The sequence below is a fragment of the Delphinapterus leucas genome, chromosome X (assembly GCF_059928025.1).
Source record: "Delphinapterus leucas isolate spDelLeu-1000000601 "Yukka" chromosome X, BTC_Dleu_Yukka2, whole genome shotgun sequence".
In the NCBI taxonomy this organism is placed as follows: Eukaryota; Metazoa; Chordata; class Mammalia; order Artiodactyla; family Monodontidae; genus Delphinapterus; species Delphinapterus leucas.
The window spans coordinates 18,178,108-18,203,427 of record NC_143150.1 but is presented as its reverse complement, the minus strand read 5'-3'; the positions used below and the strand labels follow the sequence as shown (position 1 = coordinate 18,203,427).

At 46.1% G+C, this 25,320-nt stretch overlaps 1 protein-coding gene across 1 annotated transcript in view; it reads right to left on the bottom strand.

The window, feature by feature from the left end:
* Positions 1 to 23,327, bottom strand: part of GPC4 (glypican 4) — a 108,478-nt gene extending 85,151 nt beyond the window's left edge. Inside the window, exon 1 of the mRNA XM_022554283.2 lies at positions 22,990 to 23,327. Coding sequence (XP_022409991.1) covers positions 22,990 to 23,149 — 160 coding nt within the window. The 5' untranslated portion in view covers positions 23,150 to 23,327. The remainder of the gene's footprint in view (positions 1 to 22,989) is intronic.
* Positions 23,328 to 25,320: the final 1,993 nt, after the last annotated feature.

The window sequence follows — 25,320 nt, the reverse complement described above, 5'->3', positions numbered from 1 at the left end:
TGTTGATAATTAATCACATGCTATGTAGGACCTGTGAGGTTGCAGCCCTTCATTTTCCTCTCAGTGCAGTGCTGATGGTTGAATCAAAGGGCTTAAATACTTGAATTCCCCCAGTAAGTTCTTCAATTTCTAACTCTGAACACCCATTTACACTCAGCATAATAAATTATCCCTAGCTATATTATTTTCACACTAGACTCAAGAACTAGATAATTAGAAGTTGTTTTCTCCAACACCACTGTGTGGTCTAAAAGCCTTATTCTTCCTGAAACAATTCTTCTGCTAGGCTTTTCTACAGCTGAGTAGACGGCATCAAATCTTTTCAATAGATGCACATATTTGTAGCTAAAGCACTCTATCAACTCTGGGCATAACAAGATAGGTGGCAGGCTGGAACGTGCACTTATCCAGAAGTACAAATGGGCAGAAGTCCTTATTTTGGAGGCTTCACAGTAAAAAGAAGACCCTTCCTGTACCTGGCTGGCAGCGACTGGTCTTAACCCTCTGTGTTTTTAGTCCACTTGATGTTGAGGGAAGTGTGTGCTTCAAAGACTAACACGCCTGCTGTTGTTAGATCAAAGCACCATGCCAACGACGACACTTTGGAAAGGGCTTTGGGGAATGTATGCCCTTTTTTTTTTTCATGGGCAAAAGTTGGGTGTTTTTCAAATCAAGCTAATAAACACTTATGGAGCTCCTGTACTGTGTTGCGAGGCATGATGGGGGATTATAGAGCTGAGCAAGACATCAGGATGCCTGACTTCAAGGAGCTTCCAAACCTGGAGAGGTAATAAAACCAATAGCCAATTTTAATAGGAGATGAGGATTATTTCCTTGAGGACTGAGACACAATCTGTCTTTTTATATCCCTAGTAACTGCCACTTAGTTGGGCACATAGGAGATGTTATATAAATGCTTACAGAATAAGTGAATGAATAGTTCATTCTAATTCTAATGTCCGTTCATTCGTCCATCTATTCCTTCCTAGCAAAATGCTAGGGGCAAGAAGGGGAGATGTTCAACCATGGGTATCAGAGAAAATGAATGCAAAGGTTTGTGAGAGACGCAGAATATTCAATGGGCAGAAGTAGGTATAGGGGCAAGTTTAGGCAGAAGGAAGAACACGTGTGCCACGGTTGGTGGGGAGGGGACCTGACAGTCCTGCTGTTCTTGGCGAATGAGTAGTCTGGCTTCTTTTACTTGGCAAGGTTTATCCGCCTGGATTGTGGGTTATGTACTGCTATTGGCCTCATGGCCAGAGAGACTATTCTGAACGTAATGATGAATCATTTATTTCACTTCTGTCTCATGCAGGAGCCACTGAAAGAAAATTCAGAAAAAGGCAGCATATTGGGATGTTAATGCCTTGCCGATGAACTTTCTGGAGGGTTGGCTTGATTGAAGTTCCCACTCTGGGACTACGTCCCGAGTCACAGGGAGCAAGCAGCGTGTCTGTAGCTTTTCAGAAGCTCGAGTGCAACATTCCGGGCACCAGGCAGACAAGCGAATCCTAAACATACACACACTGGCCCGGGCAGCCCCCTACTTCAAGCAGAGAGGCCCGCCTGGGCCGGGTTTCTCTTTAGAATCCAAGCCACAGCTCCTTAGCCTAGCTCTTCACTCCCAACCACTTTTCTGATCCTTTACAAAACGAGGCATCTTGTGATGCATGTCTAGCCATCTGGCTACACACCTTGGGATACACACTGTGTCCCCGGCCCCTTCCCGGGCTCAGTGCCTCCTCACCTCCACCTACTGTGACTAATTAGCTTAGAGAAGAAATGTGCTTATTAACTACACTAATGTCTAGCCTGAGACAAACAGGGATAGAGTGACACATGGCCTATCTGGAACCTAAAAATAAGCCCCAAAAAGCTCTGATCAACCAAAGTCCACGGGCTGGGGTCATAGGCGAGGCCCTCCCAACAGCTTCTCTCCACTTACTTGGCACAGAGTTCTGGTGAGCCTAATGCTACGGTTTCTAAGAACGCAAGGGAAGCAGCCAAGAAGGGGGGACAGGAGTTGCTAAAAGCCGGCATGCTGACAGCGATACAGAATGACAGCTGACAGCGAGGAAGGAGACAAAAACCATTCAGAAAGCTCAGTTACCCAGAACTGCTCATTTCAAGGTTTTATTGTATTTGAGAATACATATGCAATGAGGAAAGGGCTTTCCTTATATTCCTCTCATCTTTCCAGATCATCTCATCAGCTCTCAACACATTTGCAGTGAAATACAGAATATCAGAGCTGGAAAGGATTTTAGTGATAATCTAGTGCAACGCCCTCCTTTAATGAACACCAGGAACCAGGCCCTGATATGATGACTTACTGAATGCCCATCACCCCCCGCTGGTCAGGGGCCGAGCAGGGAGCAGAACCCAGGCTTCCTGACTCACAGGCCATCCAAGAAAGGCTCTCTCCTGCCTGCCAGTGATATGTTTCCGTGCTTATGTTACAGCTTGTGTCTGCTTACGGGAAAAACCAAACCGAACCAAACCAAACAAATCAGCTTAAAGTCGAATGTAAATATTCTATTCAAATGGCATAGTGAAGTAGCTTAGAACTTCTGAAAAGGTCAGCAAAAGGAATTAAGAGCTATGCATATTGTCAAGTTTCTCGAAACCCCTCCCTAAAGAAAACTTTAATTATTATTTGCTGTTACTGCTAGCATCTGCCTTCACTTAGGACACTGAGCCACTTTCTTTAATATCAAGGCTCTCTAATTTACAGTGAATTTCCTAAAACCCCATACAAGAAGCATCCCCCTTCATGGCAGACAGAAAGCTTTCCCTGCCTCAGCAGATGGCCCTCTTTCCAAGAGGCCTTTGTTACCACAGTGTTCTAGTACAAAAAGACAATGTGGACCGATTTCTGCTCCCTGCTTTCACCGTTACTGATCACTCAGTTTCCTCCCCAAGAGGCCACTTGGAAGCCAGGATTGGGCTTGAGCAAGAAAAGAGGGTCTGGAAAAGAGCCTCCTGGATCCCCAATCCTTTCAGTTATGTATTGTCTTAGCTTCACTTGTTTTACTGGTTAATTCTTTAGACCGGTTTAAACCTTACATCTTATTCTTAATTATTAACAGGGCTTAATCTGTTAAATGTACTGTAGTCGACAACACCAAAAAAAATTGTCCCCGAACCTAGGGAGGGTATGGGAATCAGAAAACACTCTCCTACCTCTCTTCCAACCACCTGGAATATTCTTGTATAATGCTGGGTTGTGCAAATGAAACAAGCCGTAAACTGAATTGAAGGTTCAGGAGACAGAAACTGGAATGATGAAAAGTCAGCGGTAGAATGGGATGGGGAGAGAGGGCAGTCTGGTACCGGAGAGAAGATGTAAAGGGATACATATGTATTCTAACTCTTAGGACATCATAAAGGCCCATTAACCCTAGAAGTGACAATCTCAGGAAGCTACCAATAACCAAAGGTTAAAAGACCTGGGGAGTTGCTTCAGTTATAACAAAGAAGCACTAACTTATCCAGCAGGCAGTCGACAGTCAATTTGCCATCCCCAGGAGTGGTATAAACTAACGCAAGCATGGCTAAAAGCAACTCAGGACTATTGGAAGATATCCCTGAACACCAGGGTCGCTGAGACCATCGGAGATACCACGCTGGCCTGGCCTCTGGGGCTGATCCAAAGCTACAGCTCCCCCAAATAAAGATACCTAGCTTTTGAATGACTTATCACTACTGTTCACCATCACCGGAAATTAATCTACACAGTTGCATCCTCTCCAGATTCTAATTCTGCTCCCAGTAAAAGGCAAAGACCCCGAAACGGTCCTAAAAAGGGTACAGCTGTCTTCCAACTGGAGGCCTTGTCGGCAAACTCCTCTCTCAAGGCCCCGTTGAGGAGAAAGAGCACAATAATCACTCGCCCTGTGTCAGAAAGCCCCAGAAGCAGCAGCTAACCTCTCTCCTCTCTCTGCACTGAGATGCCCCTCCTCCTTCACCCCACCCTGTAAGCACCTCTTTCACCAGCCACCTGTCAAAATAAAGCAAGCCACGGATCTTTCAAAAACTGACACTGGAAAGAAGCCGTTGGACGATTTCTTTCCAGGACCTGTTGAAAGATAAAAGATGAAGTGGACAATTTAAAAGGCGAGACTGTACCCTCCCGATCACAAAGCTGAAAGCAGACAAACCGTGGAAGTCAATGACAGAGGGAACGCCCTTTGACCAGAGACAGACACTAGGCATAGCAAAGTTATTTTCCATAGAGAATAAGAAGCTGAATTAAGCCATTTCACTAATAGTCATAAAATCTTCTCATTGTCAAAAACTGGGAGAGGAGTGAGAAGGAGGGTTATTACAAGCCCCTCCTTTGAGAAAAAATGACACTGCTTTCTAGGAAGTTCTGTTTAGATGACAAATGTTTTTAGGAAGGGTTTTGTTTGGGGTTTTCCCCTTTGTTTTGTTTTAAGTGGGACACACAGACATGTGGGAAACCCTCCTCCAATCAAAGGGCAGAAGAACCAGAGAAAAAGGCATTGCCCTGCAAGCAGCTCATTCATACTCGCCTTCAGGTTTAATCCCCCCTCCCACCAACCAACATTTGAGCTGTTTCTGGGATTATTGCTGAACTAGGTTTTTAGGGACCAAAGTACATGTAGGTTCCTGGCAAGAGCTGAGAGAGGGTGCATCTGGGAAATGCTGGAAAAAACAACTGAACTCTTAGAGCTGACCAAGTCCCTGGGTTAAACCTCGGATTTCCTCTCCTCTCTCTTCCCTGCACACCTGAACAGAGGAGGCTGGAGTGTGCCGCCAGCACGCTTGAGACACCAGGGGAACGTTTCCTTTTTTTTTTTTAAGCTTTCTGAAATTAAAAAAAAACAACAGAGATTTACATAAAATTTAACTTAAGGAAGTTCTTCAACAGAAGCCAAACACATAGGGATGAAGATGATCATCGTTGTGCTCAATGTAAAACCCAACACACACATCTACAAACCACCAGAAATAACTAAACAGCCGTATGGGGTACGTAAAACAGATTCTGGTACATCAACTTCCGGGACTACCATACAGTTATTAGAAAATTTGAATTCTATAGAACTACAGAAGCATTTTTCATGTTATGTTAAAAATAGCAGATACAGGAGAAATTGGATGAAGGTGGTCAAAAGGTACAAATGTCCAGTTATAAGATAAATAAGTACTAGGGATGTAATGTACAGCATGATCAATAGAATTAACACTGCTGTATGTTATATATGAAAGCTGTTGAGAGAGGAAATCCTAAGAGTTCTCATCACAAGAAAAAAATTTTTTTCTATTTTTTTAATTTTCTATCTATACAAGACGATGAATGTTCAACTAAACTTGTGATAATCACTTCATGGTATATGTAAATCACATCATTATGCTGTATGCCAACTATATCTCAATCAAACTGGAAAAATAGCAGATACACCAAGTACTATAATTTAAGCCACATAGAAACGTGTACATGTGAATAGGGATTGGGCTGTGATGTGCAAAGGATATAAAAGTTACTCATTATTATTACTGTTATATCATCTTTTCAATTGGAAAATATGTAACCTACCATAAACAGCAATCTCTGGAGGCCAAATGACACTCTGACAATTCTCAGTGCCAGGTACAAAGTCCTGAGAGCAGAGTTAGGACAGGGAGAAGAAAAATGCCTGAAGAATCAAAGATGCTGTCCAGCTCCCCAAAATGGTTTCAATCCCTAGATCTAAAGTGGCTTCAGCCCACAGGCTCTCACTTCCCCTGGTATGTAACTCTTTCTGGTTTTCTGGACATTGCAGGTGGCTGTACTTGCTGATATCATGGGGTTGTTACAGGAGAGCTCTGACTCAGAGACCAAGAGATATGAATTCATACACAAAAAGGAAGCAGTTACCCAGAAAGGTAGAAGAGGTGAATTCTTTAGACTGAAGATAATACCATGGATCTGAAAGCCAGACTGAATTTCTCAAATGCTGTTTCTTGGGGCTTTTATGGGAGATCAGTACAATAAATGACATCATATTGATAACACTGTTTGATGTCTTTTACGTAAAAACCTATATAATAAATTCGTTCCAGGTTTAGTAACAACAAGAAAGTGTCCTGCCTGAAGAACTGTCAGGTTTCTTTTTCTCAGATAAATGCTACCTGGAAAGCCTACTGGCATAGCCCACTCACTGGCATAAGCCTTGCTTTTAGAATTCCTCATTCCCTTCTCCTTCCATCGTGTCTTTTTATTTTCTGTTTATATAAAATGGGTTACTCTACATAATGCTTTCCAAAAAGACCCATAATGAGTGCTCAGTACATACTATCTATTGTAACTAAAATAATGATGATCACTATGATTGTAGGAATCTTACTGAATGTGGACTAAATAATCTTAAGTAGGTAGGGTTTATATTACAGTTAAATTTTTAAAACCTTGGAAGAAAATGACATGACTTCTCAAAGTTTCAGGCCCTGCCAGATCTTTAAAAATTAAAGACATATGGTTGAAGAACCGGTCACCAGCACCCTTGCTCTTGGACGGACCAACAGGTTTCCATTAATAAAGCAATTAGAGGGCTAATGAAATCACGTTAGCCTCTTCTTGTTGTTGTTTTTTTTTAATATTTATTTATATGGCTGCGCCGAGTCTTGGTTGCGGCATGCGGGATCTTTGGTTATGGCATGCGGGAACTAGTTCCCCGACCATGTATTGGACCTGGGCCCCCTGCATTGGGAGCGCTGAAGGCCCAGCCACTGGACCACCAGGGAAGTCCCTCTTGGTTGTTTTTTTAAATGGAAAAAATGTATCAATATTGACTGATTAAACAAAACAAATATTAGGAAAGGAAGAGAAGAGAAAGGAGATGAGAAGGGCCTGGTCAAGGTTACAATAAATTGTTTAGAAAAGAACAAAAGCACAAAAGTCAACTACTTCAGTGGACAGAATTCAATACAACCAAGAAACATACTGAAGTGATGTGGTATTTGAAGAAATCTCCAACATTTTACATTTAGCTGGAGTAAAATGTCCTGCTATTCTTCCTGGGGTTTTGTTTTGTTTTTTTATTTTGGCTGTGCCACACAGCATGTGGGATCTGTTCCCCCACCAGGAATCGAACCCGTGCCCCCTGCAGTGGAAGCTTGGAGTCCTAACCACTGGATGGCCAAGGAAGTACCTATTCTTCCTTTTTTTTTCTTTTTAATATTCCCTCCAATTAAGAGGGAGTAACTCCTTTTTTTTAACATAAATTCATTCATTCATTCATTTTTGGCTGCATTGGGTCTTCGTTGCTGTGTGTGGGCTTTCTCTAGTTGTGGTAAGCGGGGGCTACTCATTGCGGTGGCAACATACGGGCGCTAGGCACGCGGGCTTGTTGCAAAGCACAGGCTCTAGGCGCGCAGGCTTCAGTAGTTGTGGCACGTGGGCTCAGTAGTTGTGGTGCATGGGCTTAGTTGCTCCGCAGCATGTGGGATCTTCCCAGACCAGGGATCAAACCCGTGTCCCCTGCATTAGCAGCGGATTCTCAACCACTGCGCCACCAGGAAAGCCCTATTCTTCCTTTTTTAAATTAAGGATCAAAATTGTCCTTCATTTCCAAGAATGACTATACAAGTGAAATACTTTAAGGACATTTTAATGGTCCCTTGGAAGCTGTCTGCAGTTGGGGTTCTGCTTTCTTCCACAAGAGCGCACACTACTAAATATACACTATTATGAAAATTTAAGGTTTGATCACACATCAAGTAACTTGAAAATGGTGAAAAATTCCTTTACAACCAATTTTTTAAGAAAAACACTTAATACTGAGGCAATTCATATTTGGCAAAATACAGGATCTAAATCTTACATTTCTTAAGTGTCACCCCAGGAAGCCACAAAGCATTGGCATAACACTCCGGCATACAGCACAGATTCAAAGACATTTCTGAAATTAATAACTGCGCCAATGCAGTCATTTCCCTTTATTCTTAGTGATCAGCTTGCATTCCTCTCACATGAAAAACACATCTCAATTTTTCGGGTTGTTTTTCCCTTCTGAAAACTCTGAGGATACAACAGCTGCTGGGACTTCAAGAAGGAAAACATATCCTGCCCTAACAGCAGAACTGCCATTAGTTGCTCATGTTGCTATGGTCAATTACAGAAATGCCTTCTATAAATTTGACTAATTGGAGGGAATATGAGTTGAATTATACAATATTTTAAAGAAACACAGATTTATCACTTTTAAACCCAAAGTGACTTCTCCCCACTCTCCCACCATCCGAAGTTTTAAAGTAACTTAGAGACCCTACTTCAATAAAGAGAGATACTTGTAATTAACACAATGGTTTCAATTAAAATGGCTGTTCCTGAGGTGTTTGGAGATCCTCGCTTCCCCTATGCAGGTGTCAAACATCTCCTAAGATCTTATTTACACCATTCATTTGCCTAGGAAACCCTTTTATTACAGATCCAGCAGAGATAAACAAGCTTAGCCTCAGCCTCCATTATCCCAGAATCTCACTGTATTTTACTTCATTCTTGAGCTTAGGGGCAACGAAGAAAATCTCTGGGCTCTAAGAGAAACACTAAGAGGTTATTGGAAAAAATGGTCCATGCTGTGTCTGTTTTAAAAATAAAACCAGAGACAATTAATCACTTCTCCCTAAACTTAAAGCTATGTTTAGATAGCTAAGGACTGGTTTGCCCCAGCATGAACCCACACATCTTAGTCCAAACCATGAGCACTTCATAGCATATGGACCATTTGCTTGATTGGACAAGAAACAAAATGCTTATTTCTATTTTTAATCAGGCAACTTATCCTTATATATTGATAGTGCCAGCCTATTGTATTTAAAATAGGGCATATGCCAAAATCTTCATATTTAAATCCATATATAAAATAGGGAACACCTTAATCTGCATATCTACGCAAGACTTGGCCCTTGCATACAAACATACGCACCCATTTACTACAGATACAGCCAGTTCACTACGTTAAATCAAGAACTTGGGGCTTCAGCCTTCATCACTGCAATACAGACTGTCCTTGCTGTAAAAGGAGGGGGTCTGGATTAGAAGATGGTGAAAACCACTGGTTTGTAACCGGGAAACACTGGGAATACTGGGATCTCATGACTACTTGTGCACTGGTAGGTAAAACTGTCAAGCACGCAAGGTGGTGCCTATACATAATTCAGCCTCAGGGTTCCTCATTAGAGCTTGGAATTTCCGAACATACTAACAAAAATAAGGCCCTATTTTTATCCAGAGTACTCATCTAAAATTCTGAAAACCATCAATCCTATTTCAATTTAAAAATATATATATAATAAAATTCTGAAATACACTCCTTCTTGAAATGGGGACAACCCTGTTCTGAGGGGCTCAGTGTACGGCAGGGAATGCTCCTTCCCATCCTGTTCCGATGATAACTGCTAGAACACTTATCACTTGGGCTGCATTTCCTTACAATCCTATCTCCCTGGCCAGCCTCTGCACTCATCCGCACAGCCAGGGTCTCCCTGTCTTGGAGACCCGCACACTTGGTTGCCATTCATAAAGGCTTGGAGAGGGAAGGAATCCTGCTGCCAACTGGCAAGAGCATCTGGCCCATTTCTGCTGACCCAGAATTCTACTGGAATAGTCACTGAGGGGCCGGAGGGCTTCATGCTGAGCCACTCACTGGTCAAAAAAACTAGCATTTCAATTATTAGAGAAATGCAAATCAAAAACAACAATGAGGTACCACCGCACACCAGTCAGAATGGCCATCATTTAAAAGTCTACAAATAAATGCTGGAGAGGGTGTGGAGAAAAGGGAACCCTCTTGCACTGTTGGTGGGAATGTAAATTAGTGCAGCCACTATGGAAAACAGTACGGAGGTTCCTTAAACTAAAAACAGAGTTACCATATGATCCTGCAATCCCACTCCTGGGCATATACCTGGACAAAAGGATAATTTGAAAAGATACACGCTATATAAATGTTCATAGCAGCACCATTTACAATAGCCAAGACATGGAAACAACCTAAATGTCCCTCGACAAATGAATGGATAAAGAAGACGTGGTGTACATACATACATATATGTATATATACACATACACATGTGTATATATACATACACATGTATATATACATATGTATATACACAGAATATTAGTCAACCATTAAAAAGAATGAAATAATGCCATTTGCAGCAAACATGGGTGGACCTAGAGATTATCATACTAAGTGAAGTAAGTAGACAGAGAAAGACAAATACCACATGATATCACTTACATGTGGAATCTAAAATACGACACAAATGAACATACCTACGAATCAAAAACAGTCTCACAGATATAGAGAACAGACTTGTGGTTGCCAAGGGGGAGGGGTGGGGGAGGGAAGGATTGGGAGTTTGGGATTAGCAGATGCAAACCGTTATATATAGGATAGATAAACAACAAGGTCCTACTGTACAGCACAGGGCACTATATTCAGTATCCTGTGATAAACCATGATGGAAAAGAATAGGAAAAAGAATGTATATGTATAACTGAGTCACTCTGCTGCCAAGCAGAAATTAAACACAACATTGTAAATCAACTATACCTCAATAAAATATTTTCTAAAAACTAGCATTTCTGTGGTCTCTGTGGGGCTAAGAGTGGACGCTGACCTTTCACAGAAACCTGGAGGCTTCAGTACTCATGGTACCTGGTGGTTCCTCCACAGAGCACCCCGACAACAGAAGACAACCGTGCAAAGTGACACAAGAGTTCACCGTGCACTTTCTGGTGCCCATGTAAGCCCCATCTCTAAAATGATGGCCAAGAGAGGAAACCAGAGAAGAGTGCTCCGGGTAAGCCTCGCTAACTTAGGCCCATCTCCCCTGTGCTGTTCCAAGTACTCCGGCCTTCGCCTCAGGACCCACTGGCAGTAACAGACCCTGCCATTCAAGTTGCAGGGGCGGTGGTTGTGATGGTGTAAAACGCACATCTCCTAGGAAGTGAGAAAAGCCCCACGGGCCTAAATGGGGGGTCTAAAGTTCCAACACACTGTGCTCCACTCCGGTCATGTGCAATATGCACTCAAGACTACTTCTCCTCCTTCAAAGTAGTTATCAGAACTGTCACTAAATACTGATTTGGAGAATTACCAAGTCAATATGTGTCTCGCCGTTTAGACCGTGACGCCATGCATGCAAAGCCTGTGTCCTCTTTGGTCGCTGCCTCACCCTCAGTGCCCAGCACCATGCCCATCAATTCAGAGGTACTCGAAAGTAGTTGCTGAATGAACCTTCGGCCTAGGCACCCTCTTTCTACAGATGGAGGGTCAGATGTGTAGCCTCACACTCACAAGTAGGATGCTCTTAGTCAGGAAAAAGCTTTCGGACGGTTAAGAGCACGCTACTTGCCAGGAGGAATCACTCATGCATTCATTCAAGAAACATCCGAGTGCCAAGCAACACACTAGACACTAGGTGTAGGGCAGTGAGTAAAAGAGGCAAAGTCCCTGCCCTTAGGTCAGATTGTGAGAACTGAACAAAGCAGTGAGGGAGAGGGACAAAGTGTCTGTGGGAGGCATTCTAGCTTACACAGAGGTCAGGAAAGGCTCCTCCATGAAGGGGATAGGTAAGCAAAGCCCAGAACCCTGTGAGGGAGCCAGCCCTGCTGAGGAAGACAGACCAGTATATGGGGGAAAATGATAAAAAGCGCAGGCTGGCATGGGAGGGGGCCAGAGGCAGACCCTGTAAGGCCTCCTAAGCTTCTGGCTTTCGGTCTGGGTGGCAATGGGAGTCACTGGAGCACTTTGAGCACAAGTGATAAGGTCAGAGTGAGGTTTAACAGAATAGGATCACACTGGCTAATGTGCTGGGAACACACTGGTGGGGAAGAGGCTGGAGCAAGAGCCAGAGCAGAGAGACTCGTCAGAGGCAACTGTGATAATCCAGGGAAGAGGTGATGGGAGATGAGATCAGGACAGTAGTTATCGAGGTGGTAGAGAAGAGGACAGATTCTTGGATCCATATTGAAAGCAGAGCTCAAAGGCAGAGATTCTGAGAGAGCATCTAAACAGAAACATTTCCCACCCAGTCACCTAAACCTTTGTTCTGATCCCAAGAAAACGAACAGTCTCTTATCTTGGAAGGTTCTGATTTCTTCATTTGCCCTCCAACCTGAAAGACACAAGACCATCTTCTCCCATCGCCACACTGCTTAATGATCAACCCACCTCCCACCAGTAAAGCCTTCTTCCCAGAATGAATCCAGGCTTGTGGGACCTGAAGAGGCAGGGGAAAAAGAAAGTTACTTCCAAACTGGGGATAAACAAGGCAGAATATTAACCAACTAACCAACCAGCCAGCTGGGGGCAGTTAGTTAGGATTCGGTTTAAAGTGAACCCACTGCACTCCTCCCCTTAAAAAAAAAATTCTCCCCATAAAAACAAAAAACTATTCCTCATCATAGCCTCTGACATCCTAGTCAGAGAGTGATTTTTAAGGAGTATTTCTGAAGTACGCCAGTGAAAAGTTGTCTTGCGTTGCTTTTTAAAATCTTAGCATGGGGAAATATTCCATAATTAAGGCAATTTTAACAATGGTAGATAATAATTTGACTATAAATTGTAAGGAATGCAATGACTGCTTATTCTGGCACCAAAGAAGCAGGACTTTCTGTGAAGTGACTGCCAAGAAAAATGATACTCCCACTCAGGCTGGACCATTGCAAGTAGTAACTGTTAACCACATGCTTCACACTGCAGTTTGCAAGGACACAGTTCTTTGTTTTCATCTCTAACCAAACACCAGACTGAAAACTCAACGGAGACAAACCCGGGTGGTGGAATAGAAACAATAACTGAAGGGAAAATTTTTTTCTGCGGCTTGATGCTTGCTGGGATGCCGACGTCAAGGGTTTGGAGAACTAAGGAAACCTCTGCAGTCCAAAAGAAACCACTTCCCAGTCTGCTCCTGTAGACAGAAGCCCAACATCAAGAAAGAAGCCAGGCTTAGAGAGGCTTGCGAAAGCCAACGGACAAAGTAGCTGGGAGGAGAAAGGACTGGCATGAAAAGATGGCTGGGATGAAGTGGGGACCAGGTGACCTTGAGCTAGACTAGACAAAGAGGGCAACCCTGTCTGGGGCCCAACCTGAACTGCCTGGGGAAGGGGAGGGACGCGAACACCTGGCTGAGAGTCTAAAGCAAGGAACAGGAGCAAAGGCTATTTTTTCTAGAAGCATCTCTGCAGGTACAGCGGAGTTCCTGTTAATGTCTGGAACAGACAATGTAAGAAGCAGCAACCGTTTGTCTACCAGGATTAAAACAAACCACATGAAATACTTAGCTCCCACCTCTGAGCAAGCTGAGAAATAACAAACACTACATTCCAAGTAAAAAAAAAAAAAAGATTCTCTTTCTCACTTAGGCATCTAGGACTAAACGTACTAGAAATTTTAAAATAAATAGCTAAAACTAAGTTAATTGAATTAAAAGGGATGGATGAATAGAAATATTCATTCCCAGAATGAATACAAAAGTCACAAATCATGCTTGAACTTCTTTGTGAACCACAAACATTTCTCTAACACCTACCATGTGCCGGGCAGTGTGATAAAAGCTGGAGCTACATGGCCGTGATCGGGCAGCAACAGCTTCTTTTCCTTTAAAGGTTCCAACAGCCACCTCATCAGAGACAAGGACCCTCAAATGTGTCCTCATTCTTAACACAGTACTCCCGTCCTTAACTTCTAGTGTTTCTTTAAATATGATTATCCATTTACTTAGTTTGGTAAATGTATAAAAGGGAAACCAATATTCACATATTTAAACCTGTCACATCTAACTCAAAACCAACTCTTGCCTTTAGTGGCTTCAGGTCAGCATGTCAGTTTCCCAAGCTGAGCACAGCAGGTGGTAACAGCAGTATCTGACATTCTATGGGGATTAGAAGACAAGGTGCAGAGGAACAAAATCACCAACCAAAAGCTCTGAAGTGAGTAAACCACTGAATTAGTAATACTCAGTGGTATTAATATACTTTTTTTTTTCCAAAAAAGGACAAAGTGACACACAGAATTTACTCCTTATTGACCCAGCACTGTTGGGAAACTAGGTGCTCTAAAAAGGTAATGTGCTTTCAAGAGCAATTTTTTGTATTTAGAAGATGTCCACTCTTTCTAAAATATACTTTCTGGGAATTCCCTGGCGGTCCAGTGGTTAAGACTCTGCGCTTTCACTGTTGAGGGCCCAGGTTCAATCCCTGGTGGGGGAACTAAGATCCCACAAGCTACATGGTGCAGAAAAAGAAAAAAAAAAAACCTTCGGAACTTTTAAATCAGAATATACAATTATTTAATACTGCCCTGAGGGACTTCCCTGGCGGTCCAGTGGTTGCCTGCCTCCAAACCCCTCTGATGGGTCCACAACCCTAATCAGGTAAGGAGTAGCAAGTAGTGCTGGGAAGCCAGGTAACCTAAACTTTTTATCTTCCCACATTTAAACCCTATCTACCTAATTTGAATGTAAGTGCCTCAAAAAAGCTTGATTCTGGTTTTAAAGGAACTCTTTGAATCCCCAGCACCTAGCATTCTGCTCTTGATAGAAGAGCTATTCAATCAATGATTGCGGGGCTTCCCTGGTGGCGCACTGGTTGGGGGTCCGCCTGCCGATGCAGGGGACACGGGTTCGTGCCCCGGTCTGGGAGGATCCCACATGCCGTGGAGCGGCTGGGCCCGTGAGCCATGGCCACTGAGCCTGCGCGTCCGGAGCCTGTGCTCTGCAACTGGAGAGACCACAACAGTGAGAGGCCCGCATACCGAAAAAAAAAAAAATCAATGATTGCGGATGACAAATTTCTGAAGGCCTTTTCTCCAAGTAGAATGCATGGGCTTTATGACAGCTGTTTCCATCATTTAGCTTTTCTGCTTACTTCCACATTCCCAGCTGTGTTCTGGATGGTTGTGCCGGCCAGAAGCCTAGGGATTTACTGTACTTCTATTTCTTGATAAGATACTTGAAGAGAATAAACACATGGCAAAGAGGACATTAAAGTAAGGGATAAAGAGATTTCTTTTATTTACCAATAAAGAGAGGGGAAGAAGTATCACCTAGCACACTGACAATCAATAAACAACAGAAAGGCTGGATTCCTGTCTAATTCTCTCCAAAGTACTCTCAATGTCCTAGTCTTATTTCTCCACCCTCAGCAAAGCATCACTGGTTATGGCATATACTTGCGTCTTGATTAAAAAATATTTTTCCCAAGTTTAACAGATGTTCCTGGACTTCCCTGGTGGCGCAGTGGTTAAGAATCCTCCTGCCAATGCAGGGGACACGGGTTTGAGCCCTGGTCCGGGAAGATCCCACATGCTGCAGACCAACTAAGCCCATGCGCCACGCCACAACTACTGAGCCTGCGCTCTAGAGCCCACGAGCCACAACTACTGAAGGCCGCGTGCCTAGAGACCGTGCTCTGCAACAAGAGAAGCCACTGCAATGAGAAGACCGTGCCCCGCAACTGAAGAGTAGTCTCCGCTCACCGCAACTAGAGAAAGCCCGCGTGCAGCAACGAAGACCTAACACAGCCAAAAATAAATAAATAAAACAAATAAATTTTTTAAATAAATAAATAAACAAACCAGAGGTTCCTCTTAAATCCAAGTTAGCCAAAATTGAAACAAGCATGCACTGGGTCTAAATCAAAGCTCTCTTCTGAGATAACACTTTGTGATGAATTTCATTGGAAAATTCAGAATCACAGAATCTCAGAGATGGAAGGGAACTCACAGATCATCTAGGGCACTGGTTCTCAACCATGGCCTCTCATTAGAGCCACTGAGGAGCTTTTAAAAAGCTACCAAGACCTAGCCCCACTGCCAGAAAGTATGATTTAATTGGTCTGGGGTGATGCCCAGGCACTAGTGGATTTTAAAAGCTCTCCAAGGGCTCCCCTGGTGGCGCAGTGGTTAAGAATCCACCTGCCAATGCAGGGGACACGGGTTTGATCCCTGGTCCGGGAAGATCCCACGTGCCGCAGAGCAACTAAGCCCATGCACCACAACTACTGAAGCCCATGTGCCTAGAGCCCGTGCTCCGCAACAAGAGAAGCCACCGCAATGAGAAGCCCGTGCACCGCAATGAAGAATAGCACCGGCTCATCTCAACTAAGCCCGCACACAGCAACGAAGACCCAACACAGCCAAAAATAAATAAATAAATAAATTTATTTTTTTTAAAAAAAAAAAAGCTCTCCAGGTGCTTTAAAGCGTTGCCAGGGTTGAGAATCACTGATGTAATCCAGTATTCTAACAACCCCACTCCCATTTTTCAAATCGAGGAGAAAGAACCTCACCAAAGGTATCAGACAACTGATTTGTCACAGAGCTAGGCTAGAACTGCTCTTTTCAAGAAACCATGGCCTCTCCATGTAAACCACTCCACCTAGGACAGTGGGGTTTCTTCCCTCTTCCCCCGCCCTTCCTCCATTATTTCCTCTTTTCAATAACCCAATGTCCTCACCTATCCCAAAGTAAATGCATTTTCTGAATATACTCCATCTTGGAATCCCATTGCATAATTCTTGACAATCTAAACTAGGTCTGTTTCCCTGTATCCACCCACTTGCTTCTTTCAAAGATCTCTGGGAGGTTAATCAGGCATGGCTGCCCCTTAAAGAAGCCATATTGCTTTTCCTCTAAGAGGCTGGACTCAGACCACCCTTTTCACCATTATCATCACATGGGCCCTTTTTCAAATCCCTGGCAAGGCTCACCTCTGATTCTTTCAGCTCACTTAATTTCTAGTTTGTACCTGCCCTGCCATACCTCGTGGACTTCCCTCTTCTGCTGGCTTAAACTTTCCATTTTGTGAAAGATGCCTTTTTCCCTGAAGCACCTCTTTCACTCTGCCAGTTAGTCATGCCGGGTTCTTTTTTTCTTCCCCCAAGCAGCTGGTCTTTTTGATGTCTGGCACACATTTATCTGGGCTTCCAATAAGATGTTTTTACATAGTTTCCAGGCTTCCTGGAGGTTATTGACTTTTTTTTTTAAACTCTTCCATTCAATTTTTTTCCTAATTTCTAACATTTGTTAGAGTTTCTTTTTCAAAGGTTGAATACCTGGTTGATGGATCTCTTTGATTTTTCTCTCCCACCAGATTGCTGAATTAAATGCATCAGAACTTAAATATATTTCAAATTACCTCCAAGATGGAATCGCTTCATGAATTTTCTGCACTTTCATGTTCTCTATAGTAAGCAACAGATGTTTAGCCAAGTGGAATTGAAAATGCTAGTTTTTACCTGTTCGTATTTTAGTGTCTGCTTTTTTTTTTTGGCCACACCACACGGCTTGTGGGTTCTTAGTTCCCCGACCAGGGCGTAGGAGGTGAAAGCGCGGAGCCCTAACTACTGGACCGCCAGGGAATTCCCCGCTTATATAAAATATTGATATCCTTAAGCCTGTGTTCTTCACCTTGGTAAAGACAACAAATTTAAGATTTTATTTTTTTTAAAGGTAATTGACGTGCATCAGAGGGCTCTATATGCTGAATCTAAGGTGTTAAATTACTCTTCTCCATTTGTTCTAAATTGCCTAATCACAAGTCTCAACTGTTTGTTTCTTAAAGAAGTATATCTCAAGGCGGAAAGAAAAACAGAATTCCGAATGCTTCTGAAAAATGCCTATGACACTCGGTTATTAATGAAGTGGTGAAGATAAGTACACTCCCAAAAGAATAAAAACATTCTCCGAGTTATAACAACATTTCTAGGAGACTTACTCTAAATTTATTTCACTTCAGAATGTTTAGACCCAAAAGCTTCCCAGGAGAGCAAGAGACCATGGGATGATGATCTATCACCAAGGCAGTATAATCCCATGATAGCACCGGTGTCCTGCCAGACAAGGCGATACAATTATCTGTCATCCCCCTACCTGTTTAACAAATATTGCACCGCACTCGCGCACCTGGTACCATTGGGCACACAAAATGCCAGGAGCTGCCATCTGTCCTCAGGTTACTTACACTTGAGGCAAGAAGACACACATGTGCCTGCACACACGATGAACTAGGAAACAAGACAGCTGTGTGCAAAGACCATGGATCCGATGTAACAGACAAGAGGCAGTTAAGAACTATTTAAAACAGCCTCCCAACAGCTCTCCCTGCCTTCCCCTTGCCTCACCAACCCTGAACTCTGCAGTGCCACTAGTTATCTTCCTGAAACAGCCTGACTAACGAAATTCCCCTCCTCAGAAGCTATCGTGGGCTCCCCATGACCCAGGAAATACAATTTACAGTCCTTCTACTGTTAACATTAGATTGTCTCTGTCCGGGTACAACACTTTGCCTGCAAAGGACATGACTGGATCTCTCTACTAGAGCATCAGCATAGTGCTGCGATGATGGTCTTTTACCAGTTAGTTGCTGGTCCTCTCATAGCTTGTTTCTAAGACCAGCCCCCTATGGGAGTTGGGAAGGTACTTTCTTATTATCTGTACAACACAGCATAGACTATACTTTGGGTCAGATAAGACCTGGGGTTCAAATCCCACCTCCAACATTAACTAGCTGTAAGACTGCGAATAGATTTCTAAATCCCTCTGAATCTGTTTGTCTGTAAAATGGGGATGATGAATATAATCATCATTCTGATTTTATATGGTTGCTGTGGACTTTAAATGAGACAGTCTTGTTTAGGACCAGGCCCAGGGAAAGCACTTAATAGCCACTAGCTCTTTTCATCTTTTCATTGAAGCCAAAATGCATTTTTGGTGAACATATATGGCAACCACCTCAGGGCTAAAACAGATGTTATTGGGGAGCCACAGACCCCTTCCCAACTGACTTAGATAAACACTGATGTTTCCCTTGTTGAGACAACAAAAAACCTTCCTTTTTCATTCCTCAGTCTACTCTCCAGCTACTCCTGAAATTGCGTGCAACCCAATGTGAGTCAAACAAAAAAGGAAAATAGTAATTATGCTGAATCAAACATTTTATATTTGTATGTTCTAACTAGAGATTGAGCTGCATAAGCCAGAACTTTTACCAAGTTCTTTTTTGAGCATGTCCAGGAGATAGTCCCTGTACTACTTGGGACAATTTCTATACTGACAGGTGAGAAAAATCACAAGTTCTCTGCAAAATCCAACCCATCTACTTAAAGTAGGTAAGAGGGAATACAATTCTTGAAGACATATGCTGTGTGTCTTACATGGAATAATCAACGCAGTATCAGAAAGTATTCCTGGGGCTTCCCTGGTGGCGCAGTGGTTGAGAGTCCACCTGCCGATGCAGGGGACGCGGGTTCGTGCCCCGGCCCGGGAGGATCCCGCATGCCGCGGAGCGGCTGGGCCCGTGAGCCATGGCCGCTGAGCCTGCGCGTCCGGAGCCTGTGCTCCGCAACGAGAGAGGCCACAGCAGTGAGAGGCCCCGCAAAAAAAAAAAAAAAAAAAAAGTATTCCTACTTCTCCAGCACACGTTTTCCCATGTAATCCTAACATAGCTTATGTGATTCCCTCAGAGGTACACATATGAGCATGCGTGCACACTCACAGGTGCACTGGTCATGAGCGTAAATGGGAACAAGAAAATAAAAACTCCCAAATCACACCTGTGATGCAAAGTTCTCCTTGGTATCATTCGATGTCACTGTGGAAGGGACCTTTGGCAAGGTGAAGTAGGTTTCTAACCAACTGCCTCACTCTTCAAGACAATTACAAGCAAAGGTTAGGTTAGTAATAAATGCCAATTGTTGCATATCCTGTCCTTACGGAGGGAGGTGCAATGAGAATGGTAAGATTTTACAATTCCTTGTTATAAATACTATTTTTTTTTTTTACTATTGAACTACCATTAGTAAGTTAATATCCTAGTCCCAAATCCCTTCTCCCTTGAACTCCCCGGGTACTCCTTTCTCCTCATCTGTACCACTCATATGGTCCTTATCGCACACCATGTTGTATTCCAATCGTGTGTGTGCAAGACTTATCTCCCTATTACCTGGGAAGGTCCTGGTGTCAGAGGCCCTCCCGTCCTTCTTGCTGACCCCATGATGCTAAGCACAGAATATCGCACACAGTAGGTGCTCCAAAAGATATGCCCATTGAAGCTGAACAAAAACCCATCCTTTGTGTTAAAGATCCCTTTTGATCATGGCATCTAGGCTACACGTTATTTGGTTAAGTTCAGGGGTCAAGTGGATAGGCAATGCAGGACCTAGGTCGGAGCCCTGTTAGCATGCTGTACTCCCCGACACCCTTGTGAGCACATCAAATTATCTTAATTATAATCTAAAAAGACTGAAACGTTCCTTAAGACCGTGGAGTATTCTCAAAACCTCTTCAAACCTCTAGAAGGCAAGTGCAAGGCCATCAAGAATCAAACCTTAAACTTGGGGCTAGGCACCCAGACACTGTGACCCTTTGCCTGGAAAACAATCCTGGACTTTTTGCACTTAAGAAAACATACGCACACACCCCCAACCAAGGAAAGTGCCTGGCAACTAATTCATTCAAGTCGCTACGTTGACTATGCTCTCCCAAATGACCAAAATTATCTGAGTGGAGCCCAGGGAAGACAACGACAATGTATGCAGCTGGAGAGGCCAGGGTGATGGTAAAGATTACCCCGTTTCTATACTGGCCGTCTAAAGGTATTTACTTGGGTCTGTCTGTGTTGTGACAGTGTCCTACACTCAAATGAATGCCTCTAACACTCCACATTTTTGAGCCATTCAGTCATGCATTTTTGTTATTGTTGAAAGTGGTGCGAAATTGCACTGCATGAGCTAAAGTCCTTGGTGGTCTTCCAAGGATTCCAGCTAAAAAGGCACTTCCTTTGTTCCTCGGGAGAATGCAGTCCAGTAGGTCATTCAAAAGGGGAAATAAAAGCAGCAGCCCTGGGAGGGAGATGAAGGACAAGACAAAAAGAATAAAATGTTTTGGGTGTGAGCACATTAGCTTCCATTTCCTGCTGCTGGTCACTAATAACGCTCTTATCTTTAGGGGGAATATGTCCAGAGAAATATTTATGCAAAAACATTCCTCAGGTGTTTTCTGGGGACCATGACAATCAAAGGGAACACCTAGCACTGTCCTTGGGCACCCTTCAAACTTCATTTTTCCTGAGATGCTGGCGGGGGAAGATGTCCTGCCCTTGCAAGCCTGCACAGAACACAGGTGGAGAAAGTGGGGAGGACAATTTCACAGCCCAGTCCCCGAACGCCTCCAGTCCACCTCAAAGGCACATATTGTTTTGCATGAGCAGAAGATGAAAACTTGTCACGTTCCCATTAAGTGCATCGCTGCATCTATCCCTTCTAAATGTGGGAATGACAACTGTAACCTTCACGCCAATCATCTCCACTGGGCCCCAGGCCCAAACCGTGCAGGGCACAAAAACCCCAGGTCTGACCTGTGGAGCCCCCAAGCTTCAGTGGCTACTGGCTCAACTTTACTTTTTCGAGCGGGGCGGAAGGGAGAGGGGAAAGAAAGAGGGCTTCTTAGGGCTCTACAACCAATAAAATCGTGCCGCTGTGAAGACAGACGTGAGCTCCCCAAAAAACAAGCAGCTCAAGGGCAAACAGTCTCTAATCAGTAACGTGCGAGTTACTTGATAACTCCCAAGGTGCGTGGGGTCCTAGGCTGCTCCAACCATTTCTTAGGTTCTATTTCTAGATAGATGCCGGTCACACAAGAAAAGTGCCCAGCAACTTCCCTCAACTACCTTTGTAATTTTTATGTAATTGATGACTGCACTTAATCTCCAAGGTTATTAATAGCCCTTCCCAAAAAATGACCCCCAAGTCTTCCTAAGCCTTTGGAAGCGCCTGGTTGAAATTACAGTATTTCCTTTGCTGGCTGCCGGCCCCCTGCCCGCCCCACCCGGGTGACCAACACCGCGAGGCAAAGGCGCGCTCTGCTCACTTCCATGAAAGGTTTGGAATGGAGGCTTGGCCCCCGGGGCTCGAATCGCTCACTTCTCCGTTAGGTTAAGCTGGCCATCAGCCAGCTAGATTCGTGGTTCTTTCCGAACCCTCGGGGCGAAGAGGCTACCTGCGCGGCCGCTGGCCCCAGCGCGGCCCGCGGGACTGCGCGCAACAGTTGGCCTCTGCGAATGAGTGCCACCCAGAGGGGATCGGCCCGGCCACCGCCGCCAGCCTGGCGAGGAGGGGCGAAGGGCACCCGCCGCAAAGCTGCCTCCCCAGCGCTGCAAGAAGGGCTTTCACAAACACCCCACGCACCCCCAGCGCCGAAACCCGGTGAACTTTTTCACAGGCTAAGCGGTCTCTATTTGCATAACCATCTCCCAACTGAGATTCAGGCTTCCAGTAATCAGTCCTTTCAAAGATTTGTAATTTAAAGTGCAATTAACCCTTAAAATGAGGTGAGAAATAAAAGGGGGGAAAATACCCTTCTCGTCCAACACGTCCCGGAAAGCAGGAGAGTCCCCAAAAGTCAGGGTTTGGAGGAGGAGTGGAGAGTCGTTTGCTTTTTAAAGGCCACTTCTAAAGCCGCTGTAGCTACTAAAACTCCTAATCCGTGTCAGCGGTGGAAGAGAGGCGGGGAGTGGGTTTTTAAAGAACATCAATGAAACATCAAGTTCCACGTTTTGCGCCCCCCGGAACCTGGCAACCTCCACCCTACCCGACCTCTCGTCACCCACACAACAAAGCGGGGAGCCCAGTAAGGAGTTCAACCCGGAAAAGGCGAGGGAGCCGGTGACACGCACTTTGCGGGCCAGAGTCCTCTGGGGCTTCCTGGGACCAGGGAGACCGCGGGAGGAGGGGTGGGGTAAGGAAGCAGAGCGCGGGAGTGCCGCCGGGTAACTCGGGGGCGCCCCTCCGCCTGCTGCGCACCCGGGGCCCCGGCGTCCGCAGCGAACGCTCTGCGTCGGGGCTCGCTCCGGCGCGCCTGCCCATTTCTCCGTCTCGGCTACCTGCGCCCGGCGCGAGGGGCGGCGGGGCGAGGGGGCTTCTGCGGCCCCTTCTCCCGTCTCTGCGCTCGCCTCCCGGGGGCTCCCACCTACCGTTGATCTCGTGCGTGGGGGCATCGTTCTTGTCGAAGCCTTTGGACACGTAGAGACGTCGCACTTCCGAGCAACTTTTCGACTTGAGCTCGGCAGCCAGCAGCGCGGCGCTGAGCGCGGCCAGGGTGCAGAGCAGCGCGGGCAAGACGAACCGTGCCATGGTGCCGGCCGGGGCGGACGCGCTCCCACCTTCGGGGCGGGACGGAAAGTGGCGGGCGGGCGCGGAGTCGGGGGCTCGCGAGCGGAGTCTGAGGGCGAGGGGAGTTGGAGGAGTTGGAGGAGGAGGAGGAGAGCAGGAGGAGGAGACGCGGGGCGAAAAGTGGAGCTGGGCCTCGCGCGTCAGGCAACGGTCCCCGGTGCCAGGCGCCCAACCCGGCGAGGAGGAGGAGGAGGGCGTGGAGGCGGTGCGCGGCCCAGGGGAGCGGAGGCGCGGGCCGGTGACCTCCCGGCTCCGCGGGGGCAGCGATCGGGGCGGGCTGGCCGGAGGCGGGACAGGGGCGCGGGGAAGGAGGGGAAGGTGGCAGGCGCCGCGGGGGCCGAGGAGGGCTTGAGGGGCGGCGGCGGGCGCTCGCGGCGCGCGGCTCGGGCTGCCCGGCGCTGGTCCGCCCTGCTAGCTCGGCTCGGCTCGGCTCGCTCTGCCCTCGGCCGCACGGCTGTGCCCTCTTCAGCTCTGCCGCTGATTGACTGGCCGGCGTGCGCGGCGACGCTCGACAAACTTGGCCCAGCGGGCGGCACTCAGGGGGAGGGGGCGGGCGGCGGGGGGGCCGGAGACGGGCGGGAGCAAGCAGGGCCGGGACGGGAGAAAACCTGGAAACGGGGTTGGATCCGGAGCGTCCAAATCCACTTCCTAGGGGGCCCGCACCGGGCGCGCAACGCGCCCTCGCGCGACACGCCCTCGCGCGACACGCCCCGCGGGACTCCTCCCTCCTTCCCTCCTCCCGGGAGGCGGGGAGCCTGCCCGCCGCCCCCCACCCGGGGAGGACAGGCTGACTTCTCCGGGGTGAAGGGCCCAAGTCCCAGGGGACCGAGAGGCTGGGGACTTGAAACCCACGTCCGAGTCCTAGGCCTTCTGCGCGCGGCCACCTGACCCGCTGCCCGCGGGCCAAAGCCGGACGGAGCCCTCCGGCCTCGATACCTAACCACCAGCACCCCTCCGCCGCTGCTACAGCCTCGCAGCCTGGAGGACGCCCGTAACCGCCCAGCTCCTGGGCTAGGAGTGGAAAGCGCTGGCATTAATCTCATTGTTTGATGCGGGCACCAGAGGGACTTGGGACTCCGAGCTGGCCCTAGAGCCTCACCTGGCCTCCTCAGACCTGCTTTCCGTCAGACGGTGCTCATGGAGCACCGACCTGTTCGGAAACCTGGCAGGCATTCTCAGCCCCCCCAGCCCCCAGTCTGGTTCTTGCTACAGGTCTAATCAAACCCTGAAGCGGGAGAACCGCTGCCCTGCCAACCGCAGAGCAAATTCAGGGTTGACCTTGGAAACCTTCTGGCCCAAACCCTCCTTCTTCACGAAGGGAAACTGGGGCCCAGAGAAGAGAAGCGACTTGCTGATAGCATGTAGCTGGCGCGGGGAGGGGGGTGTCCAGAACCCGGGACTTGACTCCCAGGTCACATGGAATAAAGGTAGCCCAGGAACCCCCTTCCCCTCTGCCCTTAAGCCTCTTAACAGAGTCTCACACCTCTCTGGGTCCCTGTCTCCACTTAGCCACCTGAAAACTGGAAATGGGTGAGTCTTCCCACCTTCTAAGCTTTGTCACATTCCATTAATGAGTGTTTTTGAAGCTTCTAGGGCTCCTTTAATGAAGGGAACTGTGCAGATTGAGAACTTGTCATTACGGTTGTTATTGTTACAATCTGCTGTAAGAGGTTAGGGTGAGAAGCGCCTCAGACACCTCGGGAGTGTGCTGGGAACTGGGCAGATAAAAGGGGCTGGAACTTATTATTTGGCTAGACTCTCAATTCCCATAAAACTACATAGGGTGAAGATATGAACCATCATTACAATTATCACCCTCATGGGGTTTGTTGAGACTTCCTCCACTGTTGTTTGCGAACCTCGTTGACATGGTTGGCTGTGAGAAGCTGTAGAAAGTAGCTAGCTGTTGTTTTGAAAGCCCACTGCAGACTCTTCTACATTTTATTAACTCTTGGAGATCATCAGCAGAAACAGACAGATTGTGACCCATCTATAAGTGGAACTTAAATTTCCAGTTTCGGTGGGTTGGCATAACATTTAACTCTGCAGCTAGGAGAGGAGTCTTTCTAAATAAGCAAACTCAGCTACAGATGAATTTCCTGCCATTTTCGAGGGACTTTCAAATGGTCCAG